This window comes from Peromyscus leucopus, chromosome 3 (genome assembly GCF_004664715.2).
Source record: "Peromyscus leucopus breed LL Stock chromosome 3, UCI_PerLeu_2.1, whole genome shotgun sequence".
NCBI classification, from domain to species: domain Eukaryota; kingdom Metazoa; phylum Chordata; class Mammalia; order Rodentia; family Cricetidae; genus Peromyscus; species Peromyscus leucopus.
Window position 1 is genome coordinate 116,822,600 of NC_051065.1, and position 16,315 is coordinate 116,838,914.

At 42.8% G+C, this 16,315-nt stretch overlaps 1 protein-coding gene across 1 annotated transcript in view; it reads right to left on the reverse strand.

Moving 5' to 3' along the window:
* Shq1 (SHQ1, H/ACA ribonucleoprotein assembly factor) overlaps positions 1-16,315 on the reverse strand; it is a 111,315-nt gene that overhangs the window by 43,765 nt on the left and 51,235 nt on the right. The window contains exon 10 of the mRNA XM_028872708.2: positions 3,379-3,499. Within this exon, the coding sequence (XP_028728541.1) occupies positions 3,379-3,499 (121 nt within the window). The remainder of the gene's footprint in view (positions 1-3,378; positions 3,500-16,315) is intronic.

The window sequence follows — 16,315 nt, forward strand, 5'->3', positions numbered from 1 at the left end:
CCAATGCTCTTAACTGCTGAGCCATCTCACCAGCCCCAGAGCTACATTTTTTAACAATGAAAAATTTCTCCTTCAACTAACAGGGCCCATTTAATTCAATTGAATTTGCTGTGCACATAAGAAAGTATGTAGACCCAGATGAGTGTTCTCTCACAGGGTCCTGGAAGCTTTAGTGGAGATGAGGGCTTAGATCATCCCACTAGGGGACGGCAGGAGATGTGCAGAGCGATTTCTCAAGCTCTACGGGAGCATACGAACAAAACCAAATGCTTCATTAAACCCCTTTCCTCCAGGAACAGTTCCCAGAGGGAGCAGTTTTTCTTCGGGCTCTTTTCTACAGCCATGAGTAAAGACAACTGGTCGTAACATGTGGCTTATCTGGGAGAGGAACTGAACCACAGGGCAGGATACTGTGGCAGCAGACCTATCTGTTACCATGACTGCAAGCCAAACCTCAGCAGTCCTCAAGCTGCCACCAGGGGATGTTCGATGCAGCAGGCACCACACTGCAAAGTCCAGTGCCATGTACACAGAAGGAAACAAGGAAGCTTAGTTTGTTTTCCCCACAGACCCATAATTCCTAATAAGAGTCCAAGGCTCCAATCCACAAGAAGCAGATAGCACAGAAGCAAAACACCCTCATGAGGCGAACCTTACACTGTTGCCATAGCTTCATTGATTCAATATCAGAAGAACAGCATTTCAATAAATTTTTGCCAAAGTAAATGTCTGACTGGAAAAATGGGATGCTGTTTTTGTGCAGGTTTCATACTGTCTGGTACTTCCAAAAAAACGTTATATTTTATTATTCCTATCAAAAACATCAACTATAGATGGAAGAAAATACAAACTATTATAAACATAAAAACATGGTGGTTTAACTTTACAATCCAAGACAGCAAAAGATGAAGAAAAATAGTTAAGAGGCTGCCGTAGTTAGAGGTGAGAAGGTTGTAAGCCATCAGAAAATCCATCTAAGCTGTGCTTGTAAAACCAAGGATGAAATTAGAAAAGTTTAATAAAAATCAAATGAGTGAAGAAATAAGGAGGAAAGTAGCTGGGCGATCATTTATCACAGTAAAACAGCACAGCCTATTGAGGGAAGAACAGCTAGGCCCAAATTGCTGAAGTCGAAGAAGCAAAGTAGTTTACAAAACACTTGAGTCTCTGCAAGCTCTCACCTTTCCTACCCTACTACACTATGCTTTTACAAACAGAAAAAAACAAACAAATCACCACCACCAGAAAAGTTCATTACTGAGAACCTAGGAGTTCTGCTCTGTTTCCCATTATTTAAAACAAGTTAAAACAAACAAACAAACAAAAAACAAAAAACAAAAAACAAAACTTTAAGAATAAGCCTGGTAACCCCACAGCAACTTGCACACTTACATCTGTCTATGGAACACAATGCGGTCTTCTTAGTATTTAATAAGGAATGTCACAAGATGGGAGAAGAACTTGCGTGAAAATGGGATCCTGGCACAAACCTCGATACTCATTACATGTTTATAAAATCCCTGCTCTCAGAAAACTAAACAACCCACACAGAGAGACTGTTTCAATTTAATTATATTATGGAAACAAAAGTCACAACAGGAAATGGCTGTGGAGTATCTGATAAGCTCAATTAGTATGAGAACACAATAAAGAGATGGCCTACCATGATGACCTCAGGGGTTAAAGAGTCAATTTTCCATCTGGCAAACTCTAGATTCCCAACACAGACGCTGACTCCACATGCTATATAGTATCAGGTGTTGTCTGGAGCAATCCTGAGCATCCTCCAGCCAACAGGTAGTCAGGGAGCTTTCCCACTGCACTGTAATATAATTGTTTCCTCGTGAACAGAAATAAGAAATAAATTCCGTATCACGGTCCATTCAAAGAGGTATTAAAAGGCAATCAGAGCAGTAACAGAAGCCTCTTGCTTCTTTCTCTTCTAGGTCAGCACTGACACAACACTGTTTTACAGCACCCAGAATCGTTCCAATCAGGAGCTCTCTAAGTCTCAACAAACAGCCCCTCGCTACTCAAGTGGAGCACTGGCTGTGCCTGACGAGTAGATCTACCTCTCAAGTCCTTCCCAATACACAAATGCACCGCCTTTTAACATCAACAGTCAACCGACTATGCTTCCGAATGAATGAAGCAATGCTATATGGTTTTACAAATCAAGAAAATTTCACTGAGCAAGTGCTGGAGCCTATCTGTGAGTGTTCAGACGCTTAAATACCTATGCTGCAAGTTTGATTTTCTTATACTTTGAAACACACACAAAGGCCCAGCTCTTGTCTGCATTAGATTTAAATCTTGTGACTTTTACACATGTATGTCAGTGCATATGCATGCACACACAGCCCCACCACAGGGATAGGTCTAAGAACCTGGTCTTGAGATTTCCATTCGGAGAGGAGGGTAGCAATTCTGTGTGCACACTGTTAGAGTTTGAATCCAGGGGGCCCCACAGTCTGTCTGAGCACTTGTCAAGGTTAATGGAGCACCTGGAGACTATGGAGCCTTTGAAACTGCATAGCTTTTGAACACAAGCTACTAGGAGTTGTCCTTTGAGAGCTACAGCCTAGCCCCACTTTCTCTTCATCTGATAAGACAAGAGAAGAAGCCATGCGGCAAGTCCACACCACACTGACCCCAGGCCCCCAGCCTTCCTGCCATGTACCTCTAAACCAGTGGTTCTCAACCTTTCTAATGCTGCAACCATTTAATACCTGTGACCCCAACCATGAAACTATTTTCACTGCTACTTCATAACTGGAATTTTGCTACTGTTACTGTAATGTAAATATATGTGTTTTCCGATGGTCTTAGGCAACCCTGTGAAAGGGTCGTTAACCCCTATATGGGTCGAGACCCAGAGGTTGAGAACCACTGCTCTAAACTGTGAACAGAATGAATCATCCGTCTTTTTAGTTGTTTCTGTCAGATAGTCTGCTATAGTAACACACACACACACACACACACACACACACACACACACACACACACACACCGAAAATCATATATTTGTGTGTGTGTCAAACCAATCTCTTCTAATCAAATTTTATTCACCTACACCTACCTCCCTAAACGATTCACCAAGCTGTCTATCTTAATGAAGCCTACCCTCCTCCCTCCCTCCCTCCCTCCCTTCCCCCTCCCTCCCTCCCTCCCTCCCTCCCTGAGACAGTCTTTCTGTGTAGCCCAGGTGAGTCCCAAATGCCCCTGCTTAAAATCCAGCTGTTTCTAAAGTGTTTAGTAGCTATATGGGTTTCTCTAACATTAAGAGTTACTCTCCAGGCATTTCATCTTCCTCCTCCCAGGTAAGTGGTGTTTTACAAACGCAAGCATGCACAAACTGCCCAGGGACACAAAACTTACTTGGCCTTCTGAATCCATACACAGTAGTCTGAGATGTAGAGATCATTCAAAATGTACGCCGGGTCATTTTCCTGAAAGATTTTGTGAACATCCAGGAGACACTTTAAAACTGCACTCTTACCTGAAGAAAAATTTAAAAACATTCAGTCAACCTTAAGGGGGAAAAAATCTGATTTCTTAACTAAGAAATTAGGATCCTGAGAGGTAACGTATTTTAAACAGCTCGGAGTTTTAATAGTTTCTTAAAAATATTTCAACTAATGAACCATCTCTCTGGCCCCTTCCTTTTTATTTCTGAAACAGTCTTACTAGTTACCTAGGCTGTCTTCACACTTACGATCCACCTGCCTCTCCGCTGAGATGCTGGGATTACAGGCCTGCATTGCCGCCTGGTTTGGAAGTACATTTTAAAAGAAAGAACTTGTGTTTTTAAGTGGTGGTGCCCAATACCTAGAAGAGACGTGGACTTCTCTTCTAGGTTCCACTTTCAACAACCTGAAGCAGATGCACAATGTGGAGATCACTCAGCTTCTTCCCCTGTTGCTTCTTGAACTCCACACAAAATCTCCATCCTTTCCCTTTGGAAATGTCTTACTCCCACCCCCTCTCCAGGGTCCACATCCTTTCACACACCCATCACCTCATGTGTATGGTCAAGAATTCTTCCCCATCTTTGGTTCTAGACTCTCCAATTGGTCACTCATTTTGTGATGTGCTGTCTATCTCCCTCCCTGCTGCATGTACTTTCAAGGTTCTCTAACGTGTTCCTTTCTCTTCCACTTGACATGGCCTAGGTGCCTTCAGCAAACCCATGTCCCATTACTAAACCCTGCAAAGGGAAAGAAGGGGAAGCCAGGTGGTCCTCCCTATAACTTCCCCTGCTCACTTCACAGGAGAACCCCATGCAAGAGAGCTTGGGAAAATGGGAGTTCTAAGTTCTCTTCAAAAGCTGTGTTTCCACAAGCCTTACCAAAACTAGTTTCATGGAATTCTATGTCATAGCATGGTAAAAGACAACCAGACTGGTGACAGCTGACAATCTTAAAGAAGCACATGAAAATGCCCTCTCCGACCTGCTATTGTCACTGGAGGCCCTGTTTGGTTTCTTAAGCTAGCAGCCAGCTTCCCCAGGGCAAGCTCAGCATCACAGCTGGGCTGTTCACATGCAGGTGGCTAGCTGGGGTTTAACATCTCTTTTGTACTGAATGCTCTTTCTGTTCTGTCCTCAGCTACTTATTCAGCAGCTATCCACAAAAGAAAAGACTAGTCCTCTTCTAGGCTGTCACATGACCAGAGACCAGAAGCTTACAGGGACGCACAGTCCCTGCCTCCTGTGGGGTTTTTACCCAGTTGTGGTCTTGTCATACATCCTATGAGCATAAAAAAGCTGTGCAGGTCTAAAGCTAAGACAATTATTTTGGCTCAAAGGCACTGCAGGAAAGTGACCATTTTTCAAGCAGTTCGCTGCCTGCTCCAGAGTATAAAAAACAAAGGTACTTTTCCACAGTAACCACGGTAACTATTTTCACCGCAGGAAGGAACTAGCAGTTGTCCCCAGGATGTCAAATGGCTCCAAACTCAGAGATTCTCTAGGACTGATTGGCTGGAAAAGCCAACCCTATCCATGTAAGAATGTTCTCCCTGAATCTAGGGTCTGCTACTCACTCATGAAGGCACTAGAAACTAGTGTCCCGAGATAATAAATGACAAAAGCCATGGATGTTTTACTGCCCTGGAACAACTGTCTAATGATGGCACACAGAAACAGAACAACATAAAGAAAACATGGAGGACAGTAATTAGTAGGTGGTCAGTAAACACGATTTAACATGTTCTCCAGCATTCCCTCCTATTAGCAGACCAGGCTGGGCAATAATCTCTCAGTGACAGACCAGCCTGTGGCGGAAGGCATTTAAGAAACTGGTCCCATCCCTAGAAGGATCAGAGGAGGAGATGCTTTTGCTGGTTAGAAGCCAGAACAGGAAGAATCGTTTAAGCTGCTATCTATCTATACCTAAGAAAACTCAGTTTCTTTTCAGTGGGCAGCTCCAGCTTTCTGGGTCCCCAGCTCCGATCTATGCACATGCGGGTCAACCTGCACTGTTGTCAACCTTGGTTGTTGCAGTTCGCCAAGAGTCAACCTTGGTTTTTTAAACAGTATCTCCTGGATTGGAGCTCAGTGAGTAGCCAAGGCTGGCCAGTGAGTGGAGGGCCTGCTCTGTCACTGTTTTAATCTCTAAAGGCAAGGTCTCTCACTGAACCTGTCAGTAAGCCCTGGCTTTTTACATGTGGGCCAGGCATTTAAATGCAGGTCCTCATACTTGCTCAGCAAGGGTCCACTCTGATTAAGCCACCTCCTTAATGTTTTAAGCTATGCAAAACAAGAAGCCAAGAAAAGGAAAGAAGACTTTAAAGTCTTGACAGAAAGGCTGCCTTGTCATTATTTAGAAAATGTATCAGAATAAAAGCCAACAGTATTTATCATCTTTAAACATAATTTAGCAGATACCTGGGTATATTTCTTAGAGTCTGATGAGACAATATCATTAAAAGATATATTTTAGCAATTATTTTAACATTAATTTTCATAGTTCATTTGAGCCTAAAAAGGGAGAAGATAGAAACACTGTGTCAAATCAATCAAAATTAAGAGAACCAAAATGGGGTCATTTGTTTTAAGATCAAGCCCTGTTAAGATGTAAAATAAACTCAAGTCCCTAACAACAAAATGTTTCTCAGTCTGGGTAAGTCTTTCACATCCTCAAATTCCACTTAAGGTCTTCATGTCTCCATTGTAAGAAGCACATACTTAAAACAATGAGTTACTCTATTAGGCAGAGTAAGGCCAGCTTAAAACAACAGCAACAACAACAACAACAACAAAACAAGCGATCCTTTGCTATTACAGTTGCACATAGTATCCATACATTCACAAACAGAATTAACAGGAAGCAAGAGTATGCTTTGTAGGTGGTCATGTCCAAACGGGGTCCAATCCAGCGTCTAATTCTCCATCCAAGTATCAATTCAGGCATTCCTTTTTCTGGAAACAGAGCCCCAGCTCTCCCCCAGGCCCACTTCAGGTACCCTCACAATGCCTGGCACACCTCTCTATTACATAACTTAGAGCCAGCACCTACATCACATCACTAACCTGGCAAGTTAGGCACAGATAAGAAGTAAATGACCTGGCCCAGTCACAGCTGGTATTTGAAAATAAGTGTGTCTGACTCTTAGCCACTACGCCGTAAACAATGTCTAAACTCATCACCTTGCATGGTGAACTAGGCAAGAAAGGAGGATACTTTGCATCTTTCACTCTCAGGACTGGAACAACATGTGGAAAATTCTATGTTCCTGTTCAATAGAGGCTACACTCTAGAGCAGACAGAAGCAGAAGTTTATATCCTTGCTCAGACTGCTTGGTTAACATGTACAACAGCAGGAAACACCTCTGGGGCCTGTGAACTTACTTCAAGCTACTGTATTATTACAGGCATGGTGCTCAGACCTGTAATTCCAGCATGGGAGGATAACCTCCAGTTTAAGTTGAGCCTGGGCAACAGTGAGCCAATCTGGGATACAGAAAGAAACCCTGGGGGCTGGAGAGATGGCTCAGTGGTTAAGAGCACAGGCTGTTCTTCCCAGAGGACCTGGGTTCAATTCTCAGCACCCACCTGACAACTCACAGAAAGAATCTTGTCTCAAAACAACAACAACAAACAAATAATTAGAAACAAACATACAAAAATCCCACCCAGTCATGACAATCATGAAACATTCCCTCCAGGAGGGAAGGAGAAGATGTAAGACTCAGAAAGCTCTGAGTTACAACACTCACAAGATCTCTAAGGTTATAAAAGGCAATAAGCAGCTGCTAGGTAGAGAGGACTTAAGAACCAGTCAAGCTGCCTACAAATTGTTCCAGGAGCTGTAGGGTTGCAGCTTTATGAGTCAAGACTTATGCAAAGGTGGGCTTCTTGGAGATGGAGCTGCCTTTTGAGCGACCATATTCCTGTGAGGAAGCCCTCACTTGTACTTCTGTAGGTAACCCCAGTAAATGCCAGTTTTACCAAGATGGGCGTGAAGGGAAGTGTTCCTTTGGTCCATCGTCAGTGTCCTATCTAGGGTGAACAGAAGCTTGTTCCTGTCTCCCCAGGAAGAATCACACAGCGAAACTGACACCCAAACATGACCAACAGAACTGATGATGAGTAAGAGAAAAGTGGCTGCTCATTCCCTGCAACAGGTACTGAGATATGCAACTGAGGCTGATCTGTGTGAGGATGGAGCCCCACCAAGAAAGTTTACTGCCCGTGGTGACCGTTCACCACACCTAGAGCCTTTTCACAGCCAGGTGAGACTGATGGACAGAAAAGTGCCACAGTGGTAGCCCAGAGCCTGTCAGAGAGCGGGTTCTAGGGCCTACCACAGGCTAGAGCAAAGCCCTATTCCCCCTTAGCCTCGAGCTAGGCTGAGCAGTACAAGCTGGCAGCACAGAGACCACTGGGGTAGAAATGTACAGCAGCCTCCCAAGATGACAAAACCCAGATACCTCATGGAGAGCAACTACAGATCAGAGAAGGCCAGTTGGAGCAGTGTCTCCAACATGCCACTGTAATCAACACTGATCCTGTGTGCATGCAAACGAAAGAAATGCATTTTAGAACACACACATCTGTGAGTACATGTAGGCCAGAGGTCAGCATTGGATATTGTCCTCAATCACTTCTCAACCCACTGAAACTTGAGTTCACTCATCAGCTAGATCAGCTAGCGAGCATGTCCCAGGAATCCTGGTTCCACTCCCCAGCACCAGGACTAAAGTGTACAATGCCATGCCCAGATTTTTCTATCATGCTAGGGATCTGAACTCAGACCCCTGAGTAGCACTTAATAGCAAGCCTTTAACGAAGCCCTCAACATTGTTCTATAATGAAACAAATGATGATACATACACGATGAGACCGGTTTTGAACTATACAAAACCTTGCTAAGATTTCTTTTTTAACACCCTCTAAGACAAACTGGCACTTGCTTATAGGGGATAAGATAAGACTTCAAAGATCCTTACCAACCTCTGTTAAAAGGCTTGATTATCTGTGGGAGCCCATTTTCAGGTTCCTCATGGTTTTACTCAGCAGGTCTGCATAGAGAGGATGATGAGGACCACGGGCCTGAGTGCAGGTGTCTGAGATGGCCTGCACTTGGCTGTGCTGGGGGAGGAGGTCTTTTGCTCCACCCCTTGGTGTCTCTATAAATACCCTGAGGCAGAGACAGTCGGGGCCCGTTGGAATAGGTTCCAGGCCCTCTCGAGTTTATCCTTTATGTTCTGTTTATTTCCACAATCTAAATCCTTCTATCTAATATTTCCTGCTGATCACACTCAAGAAAACTCTGGGGAGCTGTGGGGTTGGTGGGTAAATGACCCACAATTATCTCCTTTAAAAAAAAAGGGCTCAATTATATCAATCTATTATCCCTTGAGGGTCGTACAGATTAGAAAAGGATCTGGAATAACAATAAAAGTAAGAGTTAAAGAGTTTGAGCAAAGGCACCACTCAGGGGTGGAAAAGGCACTCACAGGAGCCGTAACGGTGGATGACGGTCCGGTGCTAGTGATGGGTTACCACTCTATGAGGTTGCCAAGGAGTGTCCCGAGGCCCCCCACCATCAAGGCTATTGCCACTACTATTAGCTGCATGCCAAAATTAGATGTCCAGTCCCCACTGTTAAAAGAAACCACATACTTTGGCAGCGGGACATGTAGAAGTCAGGCTGCGAGTGAGCTGGAAGCTCTGTCCTTGCTGGTTTTCACAGTCCGTGAAAATGCTTCGCAGGCTGTGTAGACAGAACTGTCACAGCAGTCTTGTTTGGTCAGGACACTGCATAGTATACTCCCCACATACCCGGTAAGATGTGTCCACTGAAACAATAGTAGAATGCTTGTTATAGGCGCCGTTAACGGCTTCCCGATTGGACTGAAGGCCCTCTCTGGAGGAGGGAACTCATGTCTGACGTTGTAAACCACAGCAAAGACTCATGGCTAGACCCAGTGGGGCAGCAACTGCGATTGTTTATTACTAAGGAGGTATCCTGTGCCCATCAAACTGCCTTCTAAAACATTTGTGTTCACACCCAAAAGCCACTGTTGCATCCCCACTACGAAGGCAACTTCTCTTCTGCAGTGGGCGGTGGTATGTAGGGCCTTATAATTGGTGAATCGCTCACAAAGAAGTGACTGGTACTGTCACATAGTGTGACTCAGCTCTCAGTTATAAAAAAAAAAAAAGAAAAGAACCGGACATCTATGTCACCTCCTCCAGGGAACATAAAAGAGCAGGCAAGAAAAAAATGTAGATACTGGGGGAAAGAGTGGCTCATATAGCTAATTTCTCTAAGGTTTTCATTCCCTCTTGGAGGGAAGGTGGAGGCCTACAAGACTCAGGAAATAATAAGTTTCATAAGGCTTAGGAAATTCCTGAATGTTACCAGGTTCACAAGACCTCTCCTTAAAATTATAAAGCAGTAATAATTGCTAGAAAAAGGGCCTCTAGGACTAGCCAACCTGCTTGAAAGTTATACAGCTAGCTCCAAGAAAGCTACTCATGCTGGGTTGGGCTTCTTGGTGATCCCACCACCTTTATACACCCATGCACATGTAAGTAGCCCCTCCCATGATCCTCTAAGGAACTCCAACAAGGTCACTGATACACTAAACTTGGATGAATTGTTTCTTTGTCTGTTGTCAGTGTCTCCCTGGAAAAGGCCACCCAATAACATATAACCTGTTTCTAACTTCTTCTCTTATTCCATCTACCCCCTGAACTCAGCTGTACCAACTTTCTTTCCTCTCCGCACCGGTACAAACCAAGGCTGCTTTTAGTCATTTCGGTTCCTATAACCCTTAACCAGAGTCTGTCAAAGCGTCAGGGGTTTCAGTCTCTTAAGCACACAGTCAGATGTCACCAAAATTACTCGATGGTTGCAGAACTGATTCTCACTCATTTAGACAGTAAAGAACGAGACATTCAAATTCCACGGAGAACTCTTTAAAACAAAAAAATCCCATTTACACAGTAAGTAAAATATGGACAAGTTCAGAAGCCAAAGATACACAGCTTCTTATGTAAACCCACATTTAAAACATATACTGAAAACTTCAAAAATATTTTAACACAATTTTGATTCAACAATTTCATCCTAAGAATATGCCACATATTTCTATGTCCAACTAAAATTTGGCTGTTTGAACTGATATTATTAGACTTCACTTTTCCATCAGATACTGCTTAATAACAAAAGTTCTGACACATCTTTAGGAACTGTTTTAGCTTCAAATTGGGAAAGCAGCTATATGAAGCCAGAGAGAAGAAATCTGAGTGCACAGGAAGAAAGAGCCAGCAGCCACTTCAAGTGGCACCTAGAAGAAAATCATCTCAGCCCCATGACATATGCATCTTTTGATGACGTGTATACTGTGCCAAGGTGTGTGGTTTTTTTTAATGTTGACAATCAGTATTCTTACTTTCTACTTCTTTTAAAGTCCTGCAGAGGGGCAAGAGTACACACAACACAGTGACAGCGGGTGACAGATGGGCCATGCATCTGCCCAGCTCACCCAGGCCTCATCACTGTTTTCATACACCCTGCCTTATTTGTTTACTGTTTGGACAACTATGCATTTCAGTTTGCTCTTCCTAGTGTAGAGATTCCTATGCTACTGTAAACCAAATAGATTGGTTCCATCTTGTCCTACAGGGAAGGATAGCAAAGAAAGTGATATACGTTAGCATGCTGCTGTTAGGGATGGAGGCAGCCATGACCTCAGCTCACAGGAGAGGGCTGCCTCCAATCCGTCATGATACACTCAAGGCAAAGGTGGTAAATCTATTCTGCCAAGAGCTAGACACTTGATAGTTTAGCTTTTGTAGGCTGTATACTCTCTGCCACAACTACTGGACTATACCATTAAATTATAAGAGCAGCCGTAGAAAATACAGAAGTGACTGAGCATGACTGTGCTCTGATAAAACGTTATTTATGGGCACTAAAATATGAAGTGAGTATAATTTTCATGTCACAAACACTATTTTGTCTTTCTTTGGGGACAGAGTCTTCCACGTGCAGGAACTCGCAGGCTTTCTGCATGGTCTCCTAGGTGCCAAGATTAAGGGTGTGTGCCACCATACTTGTCTCAAAGTACCACTTCTCTTTTGATATTTTTAACCACTTAAAGATGTAAAAGGAGAGCCAGGCATAGTGAGACACACCTAAAGTGCTGGCACTAAGGAAGGTAGAAGCAGGACAATCAATAGTCCAAGGGCAGTCATCCATGAAGAGTTTAAGGTCAGCCTGGATGACATGACACCAGACCCTATCTTAATAGCCCTCCTATAAAAATAAATGAGATTTAAAAAATTAAAATACGAAAGCATTTTTACTTAAGGATCAAACAGGATAGATTCGGTCTGTTGGGAACAGTTAAGGTATTTTCTTAAGGGGCTTCCACTTTTTTATCTTATACATACTTTTTATCTTACATATATGTACTTTCTTGGTGCATATGTATGTTTGGTGTGTGTGTGTGTACATGTTCCACATGTGTATACACGCAGAGGACAGAGGTGTCTTCCTCGACTACTTTCCACCTTATATACTGAAGCAAGGTCTTTTACTTGAACCCAGAGTGCTCTGATTCAGCTAGGCTAACTAGCTAGCTTGCTCTGGGTATTCTAGCTCCACTTCTCAAGAGCTAGGATTACAAGCAGGCCACCATGCCCACCTGGCATTTTTGTGGGTCCTAGAGATCCAAACTCGGGTCTTTAAACTTGTGGAGCAAGCACTTTACCAACTGAACCCTTTATCATCTATCACCAGGCCCCTTTATCTACAAATACATACATTTTATGTCTTGTCTTTTGTTCCTTCCTTTCTGTCACACAATAAACTCTTCATAGACTAAGACCATGTTGTGTATAACCTTATATTCTTCATTGATTCTGTTGTACTGCCCCACACAGAAAGCAGACTTGATTCATGTCTCCTGAATACAGGCATGCCCGTCACTCGCTAGTACTGAAAGATCAGCTCCTACTTTAAAGAAACTCTTAAGTTACATAAATAGAATTCTTGCATGTCCTCTGGGGGGAGGGCATATAAAATGACTCAACTGATTCCATCTAGGTTCCAATATTAACAGGTAATAGGATGTCAAGTCAAATAAAAGCTTTTGTCTCTCCCCACCCCAACTTCATTTTAAAGAAATATGATTTTCTGCTTTTATCTTCTTACAGAACATGGAAGGGAAGTTACTCCCATTTTCAAAAAAGGCTTAAAACTGACTTTACAGATATTTAAAGAGAACTAATTATGAAGCTTTTTTAAAATCATACATTCAAAAAATACAACTAACTTCTTCATTTTCTGTATTACTCAGCTAAGAAACTGCAGAACTTAGCAAAGCCTATTAACTAAATAGTGAAGGAAATAGAAATGCTCTGAAAGTATTTAAAAAATTAGCTGATTTTGAGCCATAACCACCAGTATGCACCATACAAAACTCAAGCTTCAAGGAACAGAACACTAAAAAAGATCTTAAGTGATCTGTTGGTACCAGGATAACCTTAACCTATTAGCAATTCACAGTAACTAGAAGGCAATTTATAACATGCAAATCCTGTGGGAAATGTTGCCTCCTATACTGTATTTGAAGAGAACAAAGAACTTTTCTTATAATTTTAACTTCCAAATTACCATGAGAACAAGCTACACACTTTTAACAGCTAACAATACTTAGTGAGTACCAGGAATATTAGAAAGGCAGGGATTCTGTGGAAACAATTGGACATGGTTTTCTTACCTTTGATGGTCATTTGTACATCAACATCCTTCTAGATGGGCACATATAGAAACCTACAAATGTTCTGAGGTTAGCGAACATGAATGGGAAAACAGAACCAATGAAGAGATGGAAACATAAACCGACATTCTAACAAAGAGAGAAGATTTCAAGCTTCTATGCTTGAGGGAGGAGAAAGAGTAGCTCAGGCTGGCTCGATCACAGTCCCTATACTTTCCAGCATTCTTGGCTCAGTACCACAACCTGGGAGTTGACTCCTGCTCCAAAGCTTGCTCCTGTAAGATTTTAATTAGGGTTTACGTGAACTGTGTCTAGAACTAGATGATGGCAAGTCAGTACACTACCATATAACCTCCATGAGGACTTGTCTGACCTCAAGTGAATCATCCTGTCAGTATACTACCATACAACCTCCATGAGGACTTGTCTACCTCAAGTGAATCATCCTGTCAGTATACTACCATGTGACCTCCATGAGGACTTGTCTACCTCAAGTGAATCATCCTGTCTCCCTTTGTTGAGCTGAATGTTTCTTTTAAGGAGGGTACTTTGTGCTAAGTACCTGCTAGTGCACAGTACTTGCTTCAGTACTTAGTGACACAGACACTAAGGCCTGTGTCCCCTCTTACCATGGTTTTTATTCATAATCATACATTTAATTCTGCAATCAAGCTAGACTCGAAGAGGAATAAGGAAAATATGTAACTCAAATGTCTTAGTTATGGTTTCTAGTGTAAAAAATCACCACAAACAATAGCAACTTGGGGAGTAAAGGGTTTCTTTCTTTTTACAGCTTGTGGCCTACCACGCAGAGAAGTCAGGCTAGAAACTCAAGATAGGAGCCAGGAGGCAGGAACTGAAGCAGAGGCCAAGCTTGCTCCTCCTGGCTGGCTCCATTTGCATTCTTATACACCTTAGGACTACCTGCACAGGAAAGGCAGGACCCACAATGGGCTGGACCCTTCTATGTCAATCATCAGTCAAGACAATACCCCACAGACTTGCTTATAGGCAATCTGATAGAGGCATTTTCTCAACTGAGGTTCCCCTTTCCAGATAACTCTAACTTGTATCAAACTGACAAAAAAACAGAAACAAACAAAAAACAAAACTAAGCAGGACAGCAAAGAACCTCAGGGAGAACACAAGGGTTACAGGATATTGTGAACAGACGGGTGGGATGCGCTCCTGAGCTGCAGAAGGAATGGTCAGTGGTTAAGATGCATACAAATCAAAAGCATTAAAACAGTCCTCAGCTGGCCACAGGGATCTTCTTCATGCCTTCTCTCACCTTCCTAAAGACCACATGAAAGCCACCCAACCATTCAGTCTCATCAGTACACATGAACAATGGGAAACATTGGTGCTTGGTCTAGTATTGGCCATTGCCAAGATACTAGGACCATATGCTTTGGGATGAAGTTCTCACCCTAAAATTTCTTGCCACAGGTGAAGTTGTCACCAGTGCCATTATGGTGTGTAAAGTCACTACCCTGGCACATGACCCCTGGAGCAACTTTGTGAAAGAACGAACCCTTCTAACAAGACCTATTTTCTCCAGTGCTCAGAGCAAGAAACTTTTCCACTGTTTCAAGAAATTCTCTGCAAACAAGTGAAAGAGATACAGTGCGGACTCACTCAACCACTATGTCAAAGAACACTGTGGTGCTGGCTATGGCTAGCAGCGAGCCACTACAGGGGTCAGCAACATCTGCAAAGCCCCGATTCCTCTTTCTCCTGCTCTTCATTTTTACGGGTCCTTTGCCCAGAAGAGCTTTTGAGGAAATACTTACTTAAAATGTCGAATAAACCAACCAATAGATAAACTCATCAACAAATTAACAGATACTTGATAGTGTGCTAGGAAAATGGTGGGAACTGAGACATGGAAGTGAAATATAGCAGTGACTCCCCTCTACAGGAGGTGACATGCCTTAAATGACTTAAGTCACTTTCCCTGGTTTTACAATTTCACTCTCTACATTTCTCTTCTAAGCTTCTTCTTAAACACACAATTCAAAAAAAAAAAAAAACTAAACAAATAAACAAACAAAATCCTTGGAGCAGACTAGGGCTATGGTTCAACCACAGCATACATTCCTGGCATGCTTCAGGCTCTAGGTTCAATCCTCAGCAATGAAAAATGAAATTTCTAAACATCCTTTGGAATATGTAATGCATATCATTCCCCTACCCAAACTACTACATTTTCAGGACCCAGCTCAGCAGGTTCTTGACAAACACGTGCTGAGCACACTGCAGAATAGTTGCAAGAATGTATTTGAGCAATAAACATTAAAAGGTCTAAGGAGAAGTGCTCACGTTAGTCAAATGAAAGCAGCCCATCTGGTGATATTCTAATTTGGGGCTGTATCTCCTCACTGAACTTTTGAAGGTACCCTCTAGAGCTGGGGCGCTGGCTCCATGGGTAAGGCACTGCAGCACATGGGTGAGGGACTGAGGTCTGGATCTCCAGAACCCATATAAAGTCAGAGGCACGGAGGCACCTGCTGCTATCCCAGCAATCTGGAGACAGGGCTCCCTAGAGCAAGCTACTACCTAGACTCCCAGAATCAGTGAGCTGTGGGAACAGTCAGAGACCTGACTCAATAAAGTGAAGTGTGACCAAGGAAGACAACCAACATCAACTTTAGGCCTCTTCAGACACACATATATGCACATGCACATACATGGGTCCACATATATGAAAACATGCGCCTGCATGCATAACACACAAACACACAAATAATATTTCCTAAACTGACTCTGAAATAAATAAAATTTAATATTAAGGAGAAATTCACGGGGCTGGAGAGGTGGCTCGGCAGATAAGAGTGCTGGCTGCTCTTGCAGAGGAGCCGGATTCAATTCCTAGCACCCACATGGCAGCTCACAACTAACTATGACTCCAAGATCTGACACACTCAGACATGCATGCAGGCAAAACACCAATGCACATAAAATAAAAATAAATCAATTAAAAAGGGAAACCCATTTGTAAACTTTCATTAGAATGCAGAGTTCATATATGCCACAGACGCCTCCATTTATTTATTTATTTATTTTTGGTTTTTC